This window comes from Pristiophorus japonicus, chromosome 11 (genome assembly GCF_044704955.1).
Source record: "Pristiophorus japonicus isolate sPriJap1 chromosome 11, sPriJap1.hap1, whole genome shotgun sequence".
NCBI classification, from domain to species: domain Eukaryota; kingdom Metazoa; phylum Chordata; class Chondrichthyes; family Pristiophoridae; genus Pristiophorus; species Pristiophorus japonicus.
The window spans coordinates 64,873,300-64,896,228 of NC_091987.1; the positions used below are offsets into that span (position 1 = coordinate 64,873,300).

General features: G+C 46.2%; 1 protein-coding gene across 1 annotated transcript in view; it reads left to right on the forward strand.

Moving 5' to 3' along the window:
• The window catches only part of mpc2b (mitochondrial pyruvate carrier 2b), a 29,837-nt gene extending 11,899 nt beyond the window's left edge, over positions 1–17,938 (forward strand). The window contains exons 3-5 of the mRNA XM_070893465.1: positions 5,811–5,895; positions 9,389–9,500; positions 17,697–17,938. Of these exons, the coding sequence (XP_070749566.1) occupies positions 5,811–5,895; positions 9,389–9,500; positions 17,697–17,736 (237 nt within the window). The 3' untranslated portion in view covers positions 17,737–17,938. The remainder of the gene's footprint in view (positions 1–5,810; positions 5,896–9,388; positions 9,501–17,696) is intronic.
• Positions 17,939–22,929: the final 4,991 nt, after the last annotated feature.

A 22,929-nucleotide genomic window follows, 5' to 3' on the forward strand; every position in this document is an offset into this window, starting at 1 on the left:
GCTTTCTAATGTGTAGATGAATTACCATAATAATGCCACAGTTGTTTAGCCTAAATCTCCGGACTTAAATTTAATTGTACATTTGTACAAACAAATGTTTTTAGTGCCTGGCTTGACCCAAGTTTCTCTATACTCCATATTATGATGTGCTGTAATAGTTCAATATGGTAGCATTTGGGATTACTTGAAATATTTTCAAATAGAATTTATTTTAGAATAAACAGCCCCATAGAGGACTTTGGTGTGAAATGTGATGAACAACATGCGTGTACACCCTAAAGTCACAACTGTTCTGTCTTTATTGCTGAGCGCGAGATGGGGTATTGCAGCGAGGAAGATCGAGAAGAGGGTTGGCGCGATGACTCGGCCCTGCTTGACCCCGGTCCAGACGTGGATTGGGTCTGTGGTGGATCTGTTGGTCAGGATGTCGTCATGGAGCAGGCGGAGGATGGTGACAAATTTTTGGAGGCAGCCGAAACGCAGGAGGACGCTCCATAGTTCCTCGCGGTTAACAGTGTCAAAGGTCTTTGAGATCAAAGAAGGCCATGTACAAGGGTTGGTGCTGTTCCCTGCATTTCTCTTGCAGTTGTCATGCCGTGAAGATCATGTCCGTTGTACCCCGTAGTGGACGGAATCCGCACTGTGACTCCGGGAGGAGCTCCTCAGCCACCGAGAGAAGACGGTTGAGGAGGATTTTAGCGATGACTTTCCCAGTGCCCGACAATAGGGAGATTCCTCTGTAGTTGCCGCAGTTGGACTTGTCCCCTTTTTTAAAGATGGTCACGATTACGGCATCTCTGAAATCTCCAGGCATGCACTCCTTACAGATGAGAGAGATGAGGTCATGCATTCGCTGCAATGCTCCATCTCGCGCTCAACAAGCTCCCCGCTGGAGTGGAACTAAACTATAGGACCTGTTCAACCTTCGTCGCCTCCAGCTAGATCCAAGACCGTCCCATCCTCTGTCGTCTAACTACAATACGCAGAAGTCTGTGCACATTCAGAAGCTGAATTCCAAGCCATCGTTAACACCTTCACCAAGGCATATAAAAGCATGGGCCTTACACTAAACATCTGTAAGACAAAGGTCCTCCACCAACCTGACCCCGCCACACAGCACTGACCCCCGGTCATCAAAATCCACGCGGGCCTTGGACAACGTGGACCACTTTCCATACCTTGGGAGCCTAGTATCAGCAAGGGCAGACATCGACGACGAGGTCAAACACCACCTCCAGTGCGCCAGCACAGCCTTCAGTCGCCTGAGGAAGAGTGTTCGAAGATCTGGCCCTCAAATCTGGCACCAAGCTTATGGTCTACAGGGCTGTAGTAATACTCGCCCTCCTGTATGGCTGAGACGTGGACCATATACAGGAGACCCCTCAAATCACTGGAGAAATACCACCAACGATGTCTCCGCAAGATCCTGCAAATCCCCTGGGGGAATAGATGCACCAACGTCAATGTTTTTGATTAGGCCAGCATCGAAGCACTGACCATATTGGGCGGGCCACATTGTTCACATGCCTGACACAAGACTCCCAAAGCAAGCACTCTACTCAGAACTCCTACACGGCAGGCGATCCCCAGGTGAACAGAGGAAACGTTTCAAGAACACCCTCAAAGCCTCCTTGATAAAGTGTAACATCCCCACCGACACCTGGGAATCCCTGTCCCAAGACCACCCGAAGTGGCAAATGCAGGTTGAACCTCTTATCTGACCCCCTCAGGACCTGCTGTGTAAGGGATTTTGCCGGACAAGGGGAGGTCAAGTGTTCTACCATCTTTTACAACTGCTAGCCCAGCACCCCTCTTTCTCTCCGCCTCCCCCCCCCCCCCCCCCCCCAAAAAAAAATCTCCAAGACTCATTGAAAGTAATGAAGAGATCTTTTCTTTTTGTTCGGCAAAGCGACAAGGACATGGCCAGCCCAAAGACAACGCCCCCCACCGGCCCGACCCCAGAGGGAACGGAGGACACGGCCCGACCCCAGAGGAAGCGTCGATGGGGGAGGGGAGGAGTGGCCAGCCCAGGTCGCAGCCTGACCCTGGAGGGAGCGCCGATGGCAGCGAGGAGGGGAGGAGCGGTTAGCCCAGGTCGCGGCGAGGCAGGTCAATGGGACTCCGTGCTATCCATGTGCTGAGCTGGGATCGCATTAAGAGCAAGCCCACCCAGCCTAAGCGGAGGTATGGCTGCTCTGTGGTTGCAGGAGTTCCCGGCTTCGAGGAGAAAGATAGCGGCCAAGCTCGGCAAAGCAAAAAACTAGCCGGGGGGTTTTAAACATATATATTTTTTTTTAAATAACTTTTATCGCGCTTTTATTTATAATTTAATTCAAAATATAATTATTAGTAATACAGGTTGAACCCCTCTTTCCATACCCCCCCCCCCCCCACCACCGACTTGGAATACCCACCTTCACACCTTCAAGGCTACATAGGCAATCAGTGCCTTCAGAATTGGACCGAGGAAGGAGTCTCCGTCTTCAGAAGAGCAGAGAATATTGGTGAGTACGAAAAAAATTTATCTGCACATGCGCCACCCCCAGCGGCTGGGAATGGTGCCGGATAAGAGAGGTTCAACCTGTAGTTGTAATCACATTTGTTTCTATATCACTTCAACGTCTTTTCTTTCATCCACCAATCCAATCTAATCTTGAATATTGACTTAGTTTCTGCCTCAACCACTAACCGTGAAAGTTAATTCCAGAGCCTCAAAACTTTGTGTGAAGGGGTCTCTCCTGCCCTCTGTTCTAGATCATAGATCATAGAAATTTCCAGCACGGAAGGAGGCAATTTCGGCCCACTGTGTCCACGCCTGCCAACAAAGAACTATCCAGCATGATCTCTGTTAATCTTGTATCTATGGCCCCTCATTCTAGACCCCATCAACTACTGAAAAACAGTCTGCTTCAATCTATACTTCTGCAATCTGCATATAAGTAATAGCTACAGAATAGAATGCTGCATGGAAACCATCTAGTGAAATCATTACCCTTTCCCCTTGCACCGTCTCTCCCCAAATATAAACGCCACCACCTAGCCAATATTGCACAACTGAAAACAGAAAGTGATACTGTAGTATGCGGAGGATGCGTGAGTGCCAGGAGATTTACTCGGCCGCATCCTCCACCAGGATCAACTGGGAGAAATGTTCCGGACTCCTGGTGGGTCAGTGGTGGGGAGACTCCCTGCCGGAGGAGCTCGGGTCTTTTGCCTGGAGCACGACCCATCTCCTCTATCTGGGAGTCTACCTTAGCCCCGACGAGGAAGCCTGGCCGGCGAACTGGCAAGAGCTGGACGCCAAGGTCGCCGCTCGCCTAGGGCGCTGGACAGGATTGCTCCGAGTGCTGTCCTACAGGGGTCGAGCGCTAGTCATAAACCAGCTGGTGGCCGCTATGCTGTGGTACCGGCTGGTCACTTTGACCCCTCCCCCTGCGTTTGTTGCCAAGATACAGAAGAAGCTGGTAGACTTCTTCTGGAACAACAGGAAGCACTGGGTCTCTGCCGCAGTCTTGAGTCTCCCGCTTAGGGAGGGCGGTCAGTCGTTGGTATGCGTCAGCACCCAGCTAGCGACTTTCCATCTTCAGACCCTGCAGAGATACCTTTACATCGAGCCCCCTCCTAGGTGGCGTGCGCTGGCGACGTATTTCTTCCGCCAGCAGCACAGCCTCAATTACGACACGCAGCTCCTGTTTGTGAGCTTGGGGGGCGTCAGGACCGCCATGCAGGGGCTGCCTGTCTTTTACCAGGAACTCATCAAGGTCTGGAACAAAGTCTCCACCAAGCGCAGCTCTCCACCGGCTGGAGTGGCGGCTGTCCTGCAGGAGCCGCTGCTCAGGAATCCGTACCTCCACGACCGCGGTTTTAGGTGGCAGGCAGACGAGAGGGCTGTGGCTGGCGAAGTGACCAGGGTCAGGGATCTGCTCGATTGGCGGAGGAGCGGGCTGGATGGCGCCAGACGTGCTGGCATGGCGCCTAAACTGGGCCGACGTCCGCCGCGCGGCCGATGCTATCGAGTCGCTAAAAACAGCACTGGGCCCTGACTCCGTTAGGTGTGTCGAGGAGGCTCAAGCATGTGGGGAGATCCCGTCCAAACTGACCCCCATCCGGATGGAATTCCTCATTGGCGCCAAGCCCCGAAACCTCCCTCAGGAGCCGGCGCCTCACAACTTGAGCCACCTCGGAGAAATCCCCTCCGTGCCTTTCAGTTCTGCACGGAGGGGTTTCCTGTACGGGCTGCTCCTGCACACTCTCAACCTTGCCATCCTCGTCTGCTGTCCGGACACGCCATGGCGTACCATCTTGCCGTCTGGAGGAGGCAGGGGTCCCCGATGGAGTGCACGAAGCGGGAATCCTCCCACTATTTATCGGGGACTTGGCCTGGAGGGTGGTGCACGGAGCAGTCCCGTGCAACAAATTTTTAAGTCGGTTCACGGGCTCCCAGGCCGCCTACAATTTCTGCGGTCTGGAAGAGTCCGTGTTCCATGTTTTTATCGAATGTGCGAGGTTGCAGCCCATGTTTCATTATTTAAAGGGGCTGCTCCTCAATTTCTGGTTGCAATTCAGTCCCATGCTCCTGATCTTTGGGCACCCTGTGCGGAGGGGAGCGGGTAGGTCCGAGGGCCTCCTCGTAGGACTGCTCCTGGGCACGGCCAAGGGTGCCATCAGCCGGTCCAGGCAGCGGGCAGTTGAGGGGGTCGTTCAGCCCGACTGCATGCCTCTCTTCCGCGCCTACATACGGGCCAGGTTGTCCCTGGAGATGGAGCACGCGGTGTCCACCGGTATGCACGCGGCCTTCCGTGAGAGGTGGACGCCGGAGGGACTGGAGTGCATCATCACACCCGGCAACCAAATTTTAATTTGATTTTATATGTTTTAAAGTTCAATTGGTTTATTGCCGGGTTTTTAGTTCCCCTGAAGCAGGGGGGCACTTGTATAATTTGCCTCTCGGTGCCCTTAAAAAAAACAAAAAAAGGGCACTTGAAAAATGTTTGGAGTGCCCCCCCCTTTAATAAGGGGGCACTTGGATTAATTGTTGTTTTTGCAACGAAAGAGTTGTAGAGCTGTTGCACCAGGGTGTCCCTGGAAATGGAGCACGCAGTGTCCACTAGTACACTCGCGGTCTTCCGCGAGAGGTGGGCGGCGGAGGGACTGGAGTGCATCACAACCCAATTTTAATTTGACCGTTTAAGGTTCACAATGTTTTATTAATTTGTCAGTTCTGGTGCCCCTTTAATAAGGGGGCACTCAGCTTTATAATTTAATTTTAAAATAGTTGTAGTATGCAGTAATAATGTTGTGGTTGAAGTGTGCTGGTTGTGGTGTGAATGAACAATGACTGATCAGGATAACTTTTCATTTTGGACGAGGAACAAAATTGAACCCCAGTGTAGTTGCAGGAAGTTCATTACAGAGCAATTGCAACCCTTAAGTGATGTTCTAAGAGAACAATAAGTTCGTTTTTATATTGTGCTATGCTCAATAAACCCAGATGAGTAGGAATATGAAGTTTGTCAATTTTGCTCTTCATAACTTGTGACACTGAGACCAATTGTAGTCCCCTAAAGTTGCCTCTGCTGAGACCAGTTAACCCAGGTCAGACCAAGAATGGAACTTAGGACCATCCTGGTCTGACTGGCTCAGCTACTTACTGTATTAACCAATAAAAAAATGCTGAGAAATGTTGGGTTTTGAAGCTATAAAACCTAATTGAAAAAAATAAATGCCAAACGAGAGAGGTTAATGCATTTGTGGTATATTGTCACTGAAGTGGTTTATTTCATGTTCTTTTTTCCCCACTTTCTCCACAGAGTTTAGTCACTGCAGGAATAGCTGACCTGGCCAGGCCTGCAGACAAACTTAGTCCAGCTCAGTCAGGAGTGCTTTGTGCTACAGGTAAAGTCTCTTTTTTTCTTTTTTGTAATGTATTCCAGTTTAAACTTTATTAACTTTGATCCCAGCCTGCAAGTGGGATGCCAATACTGAACAGAATTACTTTGGCCAACTCTAACCTTCTCCCTTTCTACTCTTCTCCCACCCCGACTCTTTAGGGCCTAAGTTTCGGCCTCAGTTGCTCCTGATTTTTTGGAGCAACTGGTGTAGAACGGAGTATCTTAGAAATTCAAATTCTCGGCATTTAGTTTGCTCCAGTTCTAGTCAGTTAGAACAGTTTCACTTTGGAACAGAATTTTTTTTTCAAAAGGGGGCGTGTCCGGCCACTTACGCCTGTTTTCAAAGTTTCGGCAGTGAAAACTTGCTCCAAACTAACTTAGAATGGAGTAAGTGAAGATTTTTGTACGTTCGAAAAAACCTTGTCTACACTTTAGAAAATCAGGCGTAGGTTACAAATTAGGCGTAAGGAATGGGAGGGGGGGCGGTAAAGGGAAGTTTACAAACATTAAACACTTCAGTTTTACAAATAAAGAGCCATCATCAATAATAAATGATAAATACATCAATAAATCAACCAATAAATCAATCAAAAAAAATTAATAAAAAGTAATTAACAAAAAAATCAATAAATAAAACATTTTCTACTTACCGACTGCAGCACCGGGAGTCCTCCAACAGTGTGCTGGTACGGTCCCCCCAGTGTCTCTCTGTCTCTCTGTCTCTCTGTCTCTCTGTCTCTCTGTCTCTCTGTCTCTCTGTCTCTCTGTCTCTCTGTCTCTCTGTCTCTCTGTCTCTCTGTCTCTCTGTCTCTCTGTCTGTCTGTCTGTCTCTCTGTCTGTCTGTCTGTCTGTGTGTGTGTCTCTCTCACTCTCTTGTCTGTCAGTGTCTGTGTTTCTGATAGCGAGAGGAGGGAGGGAGGGAAGAGAGAAGGGAGAGAGGGAGAGAAGGAAGGAAGGAGAGAGGAGTGGGGGGAGGGAGAGAAGGAGGCTGAACGGCCGGGCCCAAGACCTCGGGCTAGATTTACAGGTCGGGGGGGGGGGGGGTGTGAGGGAGAGAGTCGCGGAGGTCCGGGGGGGGTGAAGAAGAGAGTTGCGGAGGTCCGGGGGGGGAGGGAGGAAAGAGAGAGAGTGTCACCGAGGGGTGGGAGCGAGGGTCGAGTCTGGTCGGGTCTGGTCCAGAGGAAGCAGGAGCTGAGCGTGGGAGGAGCCTTATTCACGCAGCCCCAGTGAGGCCATTCGGCCAGGGCTAGGGGCTGCGTGCTTCGGGCCCCTCCCACACAGTTTTGGGCGCCTGGAGCTACTGCACATGCGCACCCACTGTAGCACGCATGTGCAGAGGTCCCGGCACTGTTTTCAGCGCAGGGACCTGGCTCTGCCCCCAACAGCTCGTGCTGCGCTGCGCCCGGCTGCAGAAGACTTGCAGGGAGCCAGAGAATCTGGAAGTTTTTTTTAGGCGCACTTTCTGGCGCGAAAAATGGGCGTCCAGGTCCGGGCTGCGCCGTTTTAGGCGCGTCCCGAAACTTGGGCCCATTGTGCGGGAAATACTTCCATAGCAGTGCAGCTGAGAGAAAGAACTCTTGTAAGTGGGTGATCTAACATTTGTCTAATAAGGCTGTGGTGCTTTAACGTATTTTACTCTGCTGACTAATGTGCTATTGACTAATATCCACCATAAGCCCACTGACTCCCACAGCTACCTTGACTACACTTACTCCCACCCTGCCTCCTGTGAGGGCTTGAGGGCTTGATTCCTTTCTCCATCGCATCTGTTCTGACGATGCTACCTTCCGTACCAGTGCTTCCGATATTTTCTCTTTGTCAACCGAGGATTCACCTCTACTGTGGTAGACAGCGCCCTTGACCATCTCTCTTCCATTTCCCGCACTTCTGCGCTCACCCCTTCCCCTCCTTCCCAAAACCACAATAGGATTTCCCTTGTTCCTTGGAGCACTGCGAGGCATGCAGCTTAAAGGGAACATTGCTCCTCAATCACCCCCTCCCCTTCCCACGGCACCTTCCCATGCAAGCGCCGGCGATGCTCTTTTACCTCCTCCCTTCCCACTCTCCAGGGCCCCAAACACTCCTTCCAGGTGAAACAGCAATTTACTTGTACTTTTTCAATTTTGTATATTGTATTCGCTGCTCATGATGCAGTCTTCTCTACATTGGGGAGACCAAACACAGATTGGATGGGCGCTTTGTGGAACACATCCGTTCAGTCTGCAATCATGATCCTGAGCTTCCGGTCACCTGTCACTTTAATTCACTGCTCCATTCCTGCTCCTCGGCCTTCTACACTGCTCCAATGATGCTCAACATAAGCTCAAGAAACAGCAGCACCTCTTTCGATTAGGAACTTTACAGCCTTCCAGACTCCACATTGAGTTCAACAATTTCAGATCATAACCTCTATTTTCTAGCAGACTTGAACATGCATCCATTTTAAGAGCAGGGGCAATGGGGCTGAGAGATCTAGCAGTGTTCTTTGTCTCAAAGCAGTTAGGACTTTTAGACTTGTCTTTGGTGGGCAGCTTGCTAGAGCTGATTACCGGAAAGATGGGGGCGGCGGTGGTGGAATCTTGATTTTACTTTTTTCCCTTTTTGGCTGTCAGGAAGTATTTACACAATATGTTTGTTCAAGAGAATATTGGCCTGGAACCTGTGGTTGTAGTGACTGCAAAACTGTCAGCACTCGCTGTCATTACTGTGTAAAACTGATGCCACAAATGCACAATTAAACGTGGAAATTTGGAAGTTGCTGTCCGTGATACCCTAGGGTGCGCTGTTGCAGTCATCTCGGGTGTAATCAACACAGAATCAGTGAATTGATTTGAACTTCAACTTTTTATGCACTATTCTTGCTGTAAAAACCAAAGAAAATGTTACCGCTCGTTTAATCAGGTGTAAGTGAATTTTTAACAGCGTACTAAGTCATAACTACTGTTGAACAACATCTCTGGCCCTGAAAAATTAATTTTACAAATATGGAGTCTCATTCCCTCAGAAGAACATTTCAAAATTACATGATTTTAAAAATAAAATTTAATTTTTTTTAAAAATTTGATATTTCAGCTTCTACTTTAATACTATGGTTATGTCCCAATCTTTATTTTGCTTTGATTAAAATGTGAATTATAATGTTCCCTACTTTTTACTTTCTGCTTTGCTGTCTGAGAATTCTTCAATCTGGCTGGCTGCCTGAATGCCTGCCTGCACCATACACTTATGCTGAACACCACAGATGGCGCCAAATTCAAAGTCAATTTGGAATAGAGGAAATCCACACTTTTTAGAGCCCGCTAATCTTTGTGGGCTGCTTTTTTCGAGGTCAGCAGTGAGCGCCGTCCCATTGCCACTAACCGCAAATCCAGGCCATTAAATAGCTGGGATAGAGTCCATGATAGGCTCAATTACCTTTTCTGATTCCATGCTTTCTGTGGTTGATTTTGCATATTATGATACTGGGTATTAGAAACTAATAATTTATTTTGTAACAGGTTTGATTTGGTCCAGATACTCGCTTGTGATTATTCCGAAGAACTGGAGTTTGTTTGCTGTAAACTTCTTTTTGGGCTGTGCAGGTAGTATACAACTACTGCGTATCACAAAGTAAGTATCTGCTGTTGCAAGGTTTGTTTACTGGGCACATGGTTTAGATGCTAGAAATGCTAGCTTCTAAAGTAAGATTGTTTTCACTTTCTAAGTCCCTTTAAACAATAAATTAAACATGCCTTACCCCCTGTATGAAGTTCTAATAAAACTGCAAAATTATATTTCCACACATTTTAATAAGCATGTAATGGTTGTTTTCCTCATCATTTTGCTTACTTTCACATCCAATATTGTCTGCTTCTGCCCTTAGCTTGAGCCCTCAGCCCTGAACCTTTTTGTCACCTGCTCAACTGCTTTAACAGACTTCTTGTTGACATCCATAAGCTCTAAAGCTCTGCCTCACACATCCTGTCCTAAGTCCCACTCGCCTATCACTACACTGGCTGTCAGTTCCCTAATCCTTTTAATACCATTCTTGTCTTTGTGCATTTGTCTCTCCATGGCCTTGCTCCACCCTATCTCTGCAATCTCCTCCAGCCCTGTATCCCTTCTGATATAGAAACATAGAAAATAGGTGCAGGAGTAGGCCATTTGGCCATTCGAGCCTGCACCACCATTCAATATGATCATGGCTGATCATGCAACTTCAGTACCCCATTCCTGCTTTCTCTCCATACCCCTTGATCCCTTCAGCCGTAAAGGTTATATCTAACTCCTTTTTGAATATATCTATGGCACTGGCCTCAACAACTTTCTGCGGTGGAGAATTCCACAGGTTCACAATTTTCTGAGTGAAGAAGTTTCTCCTCATCTCGGTCCTAAATGGCTTACCCCTTATTCTTAGACTGTGACCCCTGGTTCTGGACTTCCCCCAACATCGGGAACATTCTTCCTGCATCTAACCTATCCAATCCTGTCAGAATTTTATATGTTTTTATGAGATCCCTTCTCTTTCTTCTAAATTTCAGTGAATATAAGCCTAGTCGATCCAGTCTTTCTTCATATGTCAGTCCTGCCATCCCGGGAATCAGGTGAATCTTCGCTGTGCTCCCTCAATAGCAAGAATGTCCTTCCTCAGATTAGGGGACCAAAACTGTACACAATATTCAAGGTGTGGCCTCACCAAGGCCCTGTACAAGTGCAGTAAGACCTCCCTGCTCCTATACTCAAATCCTTTCGCTATGAAGGCCAACATGCCATTTGCCGCCTTCACCGCCTGCTGTACCTGCATGCCAACTTTCAATGACTGATGTACCATGGCATCCAGGTCTCGTTGCACCTCCCCTTTTCCTAATCTGTCACCAATCAGATAATATTCTGCCTTCCTGTTTTTGCCACCAAAGTGGATAACCTCACATTTATCTACATTTATACTGTATCTGCCATGGATTTACCCACTCAGCTAACCTGTCCAAGTCACCCTGCAGCCTTTTAGCATCCTCCTCACAGCTCACAATGCCAACCAGCTTGGTGTCATCTGCAAACTTGGAGATATTACATTCAATTCCTTCGTCTAAATCATTAATGTATATTGTAAATAGCAGGGGTCCCAGCATTGAACCTTGTGGCACCCCACTAGTCACTGCCTGCCATTCTGAAAAGGACCCGTTTATATGTTCTATTCCTCTTACTCAAGCCTTCTGTGAATCCCACCCCATTCCCCTCCTTTTACCCAGAAATGGTGGCAAATGTCTTCAGCTGCCTCAGTCCCAGCTCTTTGGAATGTCCTCCCTAAATTTCTCCATCTCTTTACTGCTTTCTCCATACTTTCAAAATCTCCTTATCGAGTCTACAGCATGGAAACAGGACATTTGACCCAACTAGTTTATGCTCCACACGAGCTTCCACCCATCCCTCTTCATCTAACGTTATCAACATATCCTTCCATTCCTTTCTCCCTCGTGCTTATCTTGGTTCCTGTTAAATGCATCTGTGCTGTTTGTCTCAACTACTCTGCATTTCACATTCTTAACACTCTTTAGGTAATTCAAGAGAAACTTATTTACTCAATCGATTTATTAGTGAGTATCTTATATTGATGGTCTCTAGTTTTGGTCTCCCTCACAAGTTGAAACAACTTCTCCATGTATACTCTTATCAAACCCTTTCATTATCTTGAAGACCTCTATCCGGTCACAAGTTAGCAACGTTCCCGCTAATCTGCGCAGCCACATGTGCTGTCTGCTGGTCCCGCGCAGCCCGGAACCAACTTTTCCAATGTAAAATTTTGTGCATTTGCAAAACTTTGAATGTGCCGTACAGACCGTTAAAGGGATTGTGCGCCCCCCAAAAATTAAGGGGAACATTACATGTCACTGTTCTCTTTTCTGATAGTTATAACCTCTCCAATCTGGTATTTTCCAGTAAATGTTTTTTTTTTGGAACCTTCTCCGATGCCTCTATCTTTTTTTATAATCTGGAGACCAGAACTGTGCACAGTACTCCAAATGTGGTCTAACCAAGTTTCTATACAAATTTAGCATGACTTACCTGCTTTTCAATTTTAACCCTCTAGAAATTAACCCCTGTGCTTAGTTTATTTTTTTATGGCCTCATTAACCTGCGTCCTTCCTTTTAGTGACGTGTGTATCTGTACCCTAGATGCCTTTGCTCCTCTATACCATTTAGACTTATTATCCAAGCAGTATGTGGCCTCCTTATTCTTCCTACCAAAATGCATCACCTTACACTTATTTATATTGAAATTTATTTGCCAATTACACACCCATTTCTGCAAGTTTATTCATTGAAAGTTGGCATGCAGGTACAGCAGGCGGTGAAGAAGGCAAATGGTATGTTGGCCTTCATAGCGAGAGGATTTGAGTATAGGAACAGGGAGGTCTTACTGCAGTTGTACAGGGCCTTGAGGCCACACCTTGAATATTGTGTACAGTTTTGGTCTCCTAATCTGAGGAAGGACATTCTTGCTATTGAGGGAGTGCAGCGAAAGTTCAGCAGATTCCTGGGATGGCAGGACTGACCTATGAAGAAAGACTGGATTGACTGAAATTTAAAAGAATGAGAGGGGATCTCATAGAAACATATAAAATTCTGACGGGACGGGACAGGTTAGATGCAGGAAGAATGTTCCCGATGTTGGGGATGTCCAGCACCAGGGGTCACAGTCTAAGGATAAGGGTAAGCCATTTAGGACCGAGATGAGGAGAAACTTCTTCACTGAGAATTGTGAACCTGTGGAATTCTTTACCACAGAAAGTTGATGTATTCAAAAGGAAGTTAGATGTGGCTCTTACGGCTAAAGGGATCAAGGGATATGGAGAGAAAGCAGGAATGGGTTACTGAAGTTGCATGATCAGCCATGATCATATTGAATGGTAGTGCAGGCTTGAAGGGCCGAATGGCCTACTCCTGCACCTATTTTCTATATTTCTAAGTTTCGATGTCATCGTGTAATTGTTGCATTCTTCCTTTGTGTTAACCACGCTCCCTAATTTGGTGTCATCCGCAAATTTAAAAATTGTACTTCCGATTCCTGAGTCCAAATCATTAATTTATATTGCAAACAACAGTGATCCCTGTGGAACACTGCTTCCCACCTTTTGTCAGTCTGAGTACCTGCCCTTAACCCCTACTCTTTTTGTTTTCTGTCTATCCAGCTTGCTATCCATTCTTCTACCTGACCCCACATGCTCTGACCTTAGTCATGAGTCTACTATGCGATACCTTTATTGAAAGCCTTTTGAAAATCCAAATATATTACATCTGCTACATTACTCTTGTCTACTCTTTATTTTACTTCTTCAAATAATTTAATAAGGTTGGTCAAACATGACATTCCCTTTTGAAATCTGTGCTGATTACTCTATTATATTTTGAGTTTCTAAATGTTTTTCTATTACATCTTTGAGTAAAGATTCCATTATCTTTCCTACCACTACATACCACTACTTCCTACCATACAGTTTCCTGGACTTGTTCTATTTAGATTTTTAAATATAGGAATAACATTAGCTGCCTGCCAGTCTTCTGGCATTATTCCTTTTTCTAATTAAATGTTATATATATTTAACAGTGCTTCTGCTATCTCCCCTAATTCCTTTTAATATGCACAGATGCAATCCATCTGGACCAGGGTCAAAATCCATCTCTTTAACCTAGGTTTCAGTCAAGCCTCCTAAGTACTACTTTCTTGCCTCAGCATCTGTTTTCATTATGCCTATTTGTGAAGCATTTTGGGATGATGATTACATTAAAAGTGTAATATAAAACAAGTTGCTATATAATCTAGCTGACTAGGTCTGGGAACCCACATGTTGCAACATCTAAAATCTCCGACTCCAGTGTGACATAGAAGCCCCAGGACCCAAGCCATAATGCCAATCTTTTTTCCCCCTGCCAAAGATACTTGGCTCCTCTCATTGGATATCTTGTTACATATCATGTTGCAATAGTTAGGATAAAGTCTGCAGTCCCTCTACAGCAGTCATTTACATTAAATGATTCAATATCTCATACAATATTAATTAAACAGGGCAACCAGCGTTTTGTTTCTTTTGTAGCTTTCCCAGGAGTTGGCATCTTGATACCTGCAGTTAATGGTTGAAACCAACGCTGAATTTGCAGAAAGAAAATGAGCTGTCGTTATCAATAAAAGCAGGATTTAAAAGAAAGTGATGCAGTTTAGGTTGTATGGTAGCACCAGTGTACAATCTTGTTTTCCCTATAATGAGAAAACAAAGCGGGCAATAACAAGCAAGTGTATTAGCATGTAAAGGGCTAAATTACAAATTGAAATTTACACTCAGTGCAGAAACAGCTCTTGTTGGTCTGTGATCATGTTGGGGACAGCCATTTCCACAAACCAGTGACCAAGCAGAAGATGGCAGAAGATTGAGTGCATCCTGCATTGCTATCGTCTTGCAGAAAAGAAAGCTAAGGGGCAAGCTGACGGCAATTCCAGTCATTCTAAGGAGTTTCTCAATCAGATTCCAGTTGATAGGATATGAAAGGATGTCGATTGGAACAATTCTTGCACATTTGTTAAGTATTTAATGGCAGTGCACAACATTGCCTTTGGTAAACTGCACTTATCAGCTGGTAAGCTGTGCAGGGATATTTAGTTCCCCAGCCTCCCTCCTTGTGCACATAACAACAATGACTGAACTTCTAAAGTAATCCATGACTTCTGAATCACCTCAGGACATCATTTTTATGTGAAAGGCATTATATAAATGAAAATGCCTTTCTTTACTTTGCTAAGCTCCCATAGTGTATGGAGAATGTAAAAAGATAGATTACCTATCTGGTATAGTCTCCTTCATTCCTCAAATGATGTGTATCTCCATACACCATGACCCCACCCATTCCCACAGAGTATATATTTTGGGGAGTGTAACTGATTTAGTTGCGTTCAGTTTAACTTGAGGTCAAAACAATAAAGCAATGGCACAGGTCCTGGAGCTTCATATGATGTGCATGGCAACACCATCTTTCACCAACTTAATGATGAAGTTATCATATGGTTGGTTTAGCATGTGATTTCTCTGGAATCTGCCAAATTAGACTATAGTCTGCGTGGAAAATGCATATCATTGAAAGAATGAAAAACCCTTGCCAGGTAAGTAATGCATCTTTCTACAGAATAAGTGGGCTAGGTGATGTATAATTAGAATTGCAATCTATGGGAACCTGCTACAAAGTTCACTGATCTATTCTCTCTATATTATCTGGTTTAGCATTACCAGTCGCTCCTGTGAGCAGAATTTGAATCTGCCAGGATTCACAGTGTATTTGCAACCCATAAAACAATTTCATGATCCAAGGATTTTTAACAATAGACCTTTGTTGTGTGTTCTGTATTCTATGGTCTCGTACATGTGTTCTCCTGCCTTTTTGGAAGGCAGACTGAAAGGCACTCCAGTAAGGCACATTTCCCCCCCCGACTCTCTCTCTCTCTCTCTCTCTCTCTCTCTCTCTCTCTCTGGCTGGCCCTTGCTGTCTTCTGGGGAGCTCTGTCCTCTGTCACTTTAGGAAGTCAAAGTGGATCAAGTTACAATTTGCAAAGTCAGTGAGACCTTGGGATGGGTGATTCCAGTTACACATTCCTGTGAAACTTCAGGCTGTGGCTTATCCTCCAAGGGGACCAATCATAGACAAGCATGGTGGCCATTTTTGCAGTATAAGTAAGTGCATCCTTTTTTTAATCCTATCCAATATTTCTTCTACTCTCCCCTCCCCAATTTCCTACTGTGACATTAACAACTTCTTTTGTGAAGACAGATGCAAAGTACTCAATCAGTACCTGAGTCATGCCCTCTACCCTCTGCTTAAATATGAAGACTTCCTTTGGGGTTCACTTTTATGTTACACACTAATTTTTTCTCGGGCTCTCTTTGACCTTGTATTTTTTTCAATTATTCCCTGCATACTCTGTATTCTGAATGGGTTTCAACTCTATTATGTGCCTGGCATCTATCATAAACCTCCTTGTTTTATTTTAACCTCCATTTCCTTTGTCATCCAGGAAGCTCTAGCTTTGGATGCTTGGTTTGTCCTTGAACTATCTCTGCCATAGCTCATTTACTGTTTTCCTGGTCAATCTTTGTTTCCAGTCCACCTGTGCTAGATCCCTTCTCAAATCTTCCAGTTGGGTATTTTCACCTTTGATTTTTTTCTTTGTCTCTTTCCATAACTACTTTAAACCTAATTATATTATGATCACTATTAACTAGATGTTCTACCACTGCAATACACTCTACTTGCCCTACATCATTCCCCAGAACTAGATCCAGCACTGCTTCCTGATTACGAATTTTAGGAATTCTTCACCCTCCTTGCCCTTTACTGGGTTTATTTCTGCAGTCTATATTTGGGTAATTGAAGTCCCCTATTATTGCTCTATTAGCTTTACATTTCTCTGAAATTTGCCGACAGATTTGCTCCTCTATATCTTTCTCTATTTGGGGGTCTATAGTAAACACCCAGTAATGTAACAGCTCCTTTTCTGTTCCTTAACTTTAACCAAATAGATTCAGTCTTTGAACCCTCGAGTATATCATCCCACTTCATCTTTATATTATCCTTGATCAGTATTGCCGCCCCCACTCCTGTCTTTTTCCTTCCCTATCCCTCATAAATACATTGTCGCAAGGAATGTTTAGTTCCCATTCCTGCCCATGTTTAAACCTGCTTGGTCCCCATTATAGCCACTGTATTATAACCCCATGTGGCAGTTCGCACCTGCAGCTCTTCAACCTTATTTCTAACATTCCTCGCATTAACACGCATGTATTCCAACACCATGCAAGTAGGCTTTGTTTGTCTCCTAGTTTTCTATGCACCTTGTCTTTCCTCTGCTGCTGCTGCTGCTGCATCCTCATGCCCCTCCCCCTGTCAAACTAGTTTAAACTCTTTCTCCTCCCTCCTCCCTCCCCCCCCCCCCCCCCCCCCCCCCACAGGGACTTTGGTCCCAGCCCTGTTCAGGTGCACCTGTCCGGCTTGGTGTCTCCTGCCCCAGAACTGATCCCAATGCCCCAAAAATCTGAAGCCATCCCTCTTGCATCACTTCTCTAGTCACACATTTGCATGCACTATCTTGCTGTTTCTGTACTTACCAGCACGGGGGACTGGAAGTAATCCAGAGATTACCACCTTTTGAGGTCCCGTTCTTTAGTCTTTTTCTCAGCTCCTGAAACTGCCTGTAGCACCTCAACCCTTTTCCTACCTGTCATTAGTTCCAACATCGACCACAACTTCTAGCTGTTCCCCTTCCCCTACACCCGTTCTGTGACATTCTTTCCCCTGGCACTAGGGAGGCAACTCAGGACTCGTGTCCACAATTGCAGAAACACCTTTCTAACCCCCTGACTATAGAATCCTCTGTAATAACTGCATTCCTACACTTGTGCTCCCCTGTGCAGTCGAATCTTGCACGTTGCCATTGATTTGTTTCTGACTGCACTCCACTGAGGTGTCATTATTCTCACAGGTATTCAACACTGAATACCTGTTTGTGAGTGCCGTACTTGAGATTCCTGCACTGCTTGCCTGTTCCTCCTAGTTTGTCTGGAAATTTAACTTGTTGTTTGATAAAGACATACAATATCCCCAGATGTGTCTCCCGTTTCCGCCAGTCTCTGCAATTCCATTCTAGATTGTGTTTTGCTAGTACTGACATTTATATAGTGGCACTGTAGTAAGGAAGGATGGTGTGTAATGCTACTTTTGTTTCATACTAAATACCAAATTTATTCTTTTTTTAAAGTTTGCTTACTGTCTCATTTATGTCCTCAGGTACCACTACGATTTAAAAGCCAAAGGCGAACAGCCTTAATGAAAACCAGCAGCAACCTAGAAGCCAACATATCATTATGTCCGGCAACCTACAAGCCTCCAACACATTGTCTTGTCTTTTTTTTAGTGTGCCTTGTAAATGATTCAAGATGACTGATACTATAATAACTGCAGTGGAGATTGTGTTACATATAATATTTGTAAATATGTTCTTCATCTCCCAATAAATTTTACAGTGATTATATTAGTTGCAATGATGTTTCTTGGTAACTGAATTCTCATTTTAAAGCATTAGGGGCTAGAAATTTGTTATAGCCAAGAAATGTGCAGTGTTTAGACTAAAAATGGTTAATCTGCACCACCTGAAAATAATCTAGGATGCACGCAAAATTCATACTCCTCATGAAAATTACTTTAGGCATGGTTTTAGTCTTAGAAACCCAAGCTCATTGGCATTACCCTGAAGCTGGACCAATATACGGGGCAGTCTGATTGCAAGTAATGATTGCCATGGTTTTTTTTCACTACTTAAAGGATAGGTTCAGTGATGCTGCATCACCTCATTCTCAGCATTGTTGGATGTGCAGCTGCCCAACAACCATGAGACGGTCAAGGAGAAGGAAGAATTTTTTATAAATCCTGATAGTAGATCGTCACTCTTGAAAGAGAGCCCGGAGGATCTCCGATGAAGCTCTGGAGACATTGGTTTTCGCGGTGGAGAAAAGGCAGACGATCCTGTACCCACTAACTGGCAGGAGGCCCTCACCACAAGTCTGCTGCACTGTGGAGGGAAGTAGCACACCATGTCACGGGTAGCACTGTGGTCCTCAGGATCCACACCCAGTGCAGGAAGCAGTTTAACAACCTCTCACGGATGGTCAGGGTGAGTGAAGGCTTCAACAAGTTCTACGTACCACCATCTGTACCACAGGCTTCACACACTGATCAATGCACTGTATCCCCAGCACTCACCCACCAACCATCTCCACCTATCAACGCTCACATCCACATTTCACACCTTGCATACAATGACAGCTATTCAACTATGGCAGACACATCACCCAAACACATTGCACCGCATTCACTGACCTTCCATTGCACTTGCAGGCTAAGATCGCTCGTAATCGGCAGAAGCAGGAGTGGACAGTTGGGGGCCAAGACCACATTGAAGAGCTGAGCCAGCTGGAGACACGAGTGCTGGAGATCACTGGGCGCCGTGGCCACCAGCGATGTTGATCCCCTTGGGGAACAATAACAGTACATTCATTCCTAATCCTCCTCCTAGCATCCCCCTTCCCCCTTAGCCCACAGTCTTTTCTCATTTTCAAGTTACTCGTGCTGTATGCATGCATTTCTGCCTTCCTGCCCCCCTCCCCTCACCATAACCTGATTCTTGTACCTTTCTGCTTTCAGATAATCAGCAAGCACCCAAGCAATCTGTCCCCGAAGGCACTGATGAGCGCGAGGAGGAAAAAGAAGACACCGCGTCACTGCATCTTGTCACTCGCTGACACCAGCTCAGAAACTGGCACTATGTTCTTTAGAGGCTTGTGTAGTAGTGAGACTTGCACAGGGTGAAGCAATGGGCACAAGTGGGCTGAACAAGACCAAGAGAAAAGGGTAGCTTGGGGGCCAGCTCCCCGGAGGAAAAAGTCTGCTGCACAGGACTTGATGAGGACCTTAATGAGGAGGCCTTTAGAAGAAGGGTGATGAACATGCACACGGAAATGATGGGTGCAATGGCAAGGCTGTTCGAGTTACCAATGGTAAGGAGCACAGGGCTCTGCGCACAGCATTAAGCCCAGGATCTCCAGTCCCAGAGAGACTGTCGTGACCCTGGGGTGATGGCATGCACGATGAGTGGTGTCACAGTTTCCATTGAAGCACCGGTGGAAACGACCCAACGTCTTAGTGCTGCAGCGGAAGCTCGGACTGCTCTCATGCAGTCTCTGCGTGATGCCACCCAAGCACTGCTGCTATAGCGGCTGGGTCTACCACCTTCGACCAGGGCCAGACTACTGCCATCCCTGCTGAGGCGGTGCAGTCTACAGATGGGCCTTCTAGGTCCACAGCTGGTCAAAGTCTTCCTGTAAGGCCATCTAAAGCCTCCTGCATGGAAACTCAGCAGCCTTCCATCAGCTATGCTGCAACCGCTGGGGATGCTCTGCGTAGGAGCACTAGAATAGGAAATGGTGCATTAACAACTGGCACTAGGGATTGCACAGGTTGATTAGTTAATTGTATTCATGTAATATGTGTGATATGTTTAAAGATAAATGTATTAATTGTGTTTTGGAATCTTTTGTGGTGTGTCTCATTTCAGCATTGCGCCGAGGAGGATGCTGTGATTTGGCGTGAGACAGGGATGGTATGATGGGGATGTCGTGAGCTACGGGAACCTGGGGTTTCATTCATGCAAATTGGCGTCTGATGAGCCGGTCACGGACAGCCCGTCCACAAGCCCGATTGTCTGGCTGCCTCCTCCCTCCCTCGTCCTCTCCCTCTTCCTCTTCCTGAGGTAGCTTGGTGGGAAGGACTGCGCCCTCACGATAGCCAAGTTGTGGCGCATGCAGCAGACCATCACGAAATGGGACATCCGCTCAGTTGAGACCTGGAGGGCTTCTCCCGACCGGCCAAGGCAACAGAACCGTTGATTCAGTAGGCCGATGATCTGCTCGATGATGTTCCTAGTGGAAGCATAGCTCTCAACATATGAGTGCTGAATACGAGTGTTTGGGTTGCGGAGGGGAGTTGTGAGCCAGATGGAGAGTGGATAGGCCTTGTCTCCGAGCAGATACTCTCGAGCTTAAAGTGGTGGCTGGAAGAATCCTGGCACACTGGTTTGGTGCAGGATGAAGGTATCATTATTGCTGCCAGGATAGCAGGCATTGACTTTGAGGATTCACTGTGTGTGAAACATAGAAAATAGGTACAGGAGTAGGCCATTCGACCCTTCGAGCCTGAAGCACCATTCAATAGGACCATGGCTGATCATTCACCTCAGTACCCCTTTCCTGCTTTCTCTCCATACCCCTTGATCCCTTTGGCCGTAAGGGCCATATCGACCTCCCTCTTGAATATATCCAATGAACCGGCATCAACAACTCTCTGCGGCAGGGAATTCCACAGGTTAACAACTCTGAGTGAAGCAGTTTCTCCTCATCTCAGTCCTAAATGTCTTGCCCCTTATCCTAAGACTGTGTCCCCTGGTTCTGGACTTCCCCAACATCGGGAACATTCTTCCCGCATCTAACCTGTCCAGTACCGTCTGTATCTTATACGTTTCTGAGATCCCCTCTCATCTTCTAAACTCCAGTGTATAAAGGCCCAGTTGATCCAGTCTTTCCTCATATGTCAGTCTAGCCATCCCTGGAATCCATGTGGTGAACCTTCGCTGCACTCCCTCATTAGCAAGAACGTCCTTCCTCAGATTAGGAGATCAAAACTGAACACAATATTCCAGGTGAGGCCTCACCAAGGCCCTGTATAACTGCAGTAAGACCTCCCTGCTCCTATACTCAAACCCCCTAGCCATGAAGGCCAACATGCAATTTTCCGCCTTCACCGCCTGCTGTACATGCATGCCAACTTTCAATGACTGATGAACCATGACACCCAGGTCTTGTTGCACATCCCCTTTTCCTAATCTGCTGCCATTCAGATAATATTCTGCCTTCATGTTTTTGCTATTGAGGGAGTGCAACGAAGGTTCACCAGACTGATTCCTGGGATGGCGGGACTGACATATCAAGAAAGACTGGATCAACTGGGCTTGTATTCACTGGAGTTCAGAAGAATGAGAGGAGACCTCATAGAAACGTTTAAAATTCTGATGGGTTTAGATGCAGGAAGAATGTTCCCAATGTTGGGGAAGTCCAGAACCAGAGGTCACAGTCTAAGGATAAGGGGTAAGCCATTTAGGACCGAGATGAGGAGAAACTTCTTCACCCAGAGAGTGGTGAACCTGTGGAATTCTCGACCACAGAAAGTTGTTGAGGCCAATTCACTAAATATATTCAAAAAGGAGTTGGATGAAGTCCTTACTACTCGGGGGATCAAGGGGTATGGCGAGAAAGCAGGAATGGGGTACTGAAGTTGCATGTTCAGCCATGAACTCATTGAATGGCGGTGCAGGCTCGAAGGGCCGAATGTCCTACTCCTGCACCTATTTTCTATGTTTCTATGTTTCTATATCCTTATTAGGTGGGAAATTGTGTTAGGGAAATTGATGGGATTGAAGGCTGATAAATCCCTGGGGCCTGATAGTCTGCATCCCAGAGTACTTAAGGAAGTGGCCCGAGAAATAGTGGATGCATTGGTGATCGACTCTGGATCAGTTCTTATGGACTGGAGGGTAGCTAATGTAACACCACTTTTTTAAAAAGGAGGGAGAGAGAAAATGGGTAATTATGGACTGGTTAGCCTGACATCAGTAGTGAGGAAAATGTTGGAATCAATCATTAAGGATGAAATAGCATCACATTTGGAAAGCAGTGACAGGATCGGTCCAAGTCAGCATGGATTTATGAAAGGGAAATCATGCTTGAAGAATTTTTTGAGGATGTAACTAGCAGAGTGGACAAGGGAGAACCAGTGGATGTGTGTTTGGAATTTCAAAAGGCTTTTGACAAGGCCCCGCATAAGAGATTGGTGTGCAAAATCAAAGCGCATGGTATTGGGGGTAATGTACTGGCGTGGATAGAGAACTGGTTGGCAGACAGGAAGCAGAGAGTCGGGATAAACGGGTCCTTTTCAGAATGGCAGGCAGTGACTAGTGGAGTGCTGCAGGGCTCAGTGCTGGGACCCCAGCTCTTTACAATATACATTAACGATTTAGATGAAGGATTTGAGTGCAATATCTCCAAGTTTGCGGATGACACTAAACTGGGTGGAGGTGTGTGCTGTGAGGAGGACGCTAAGAGGCTGCAGGGTGACTTGGACAGTTTAGGTGAGTGGGCAAATGCATGGCAGATGCAGTATAATGTGGATAAATGTGAAGTTATCCATTTTGGGGGCAAAAACACGAAGGCAGAACATTATCCGGATGGCGGCAGATTAGGAAAAGGGGAGGTGCAACGAGACCTGGGTGTCATGGTTCATCAGTCACTGAAAGTGGGCATGCAGATACAGCAGGCGGTGAAGAAGGCAAATGGTATGTTGGCCTTCATAGCTAGGGGATTTTAGTATCGGAGCAGGGAGGTCTTACTGCAGTTGTACAGGGCTTTACTGAGGC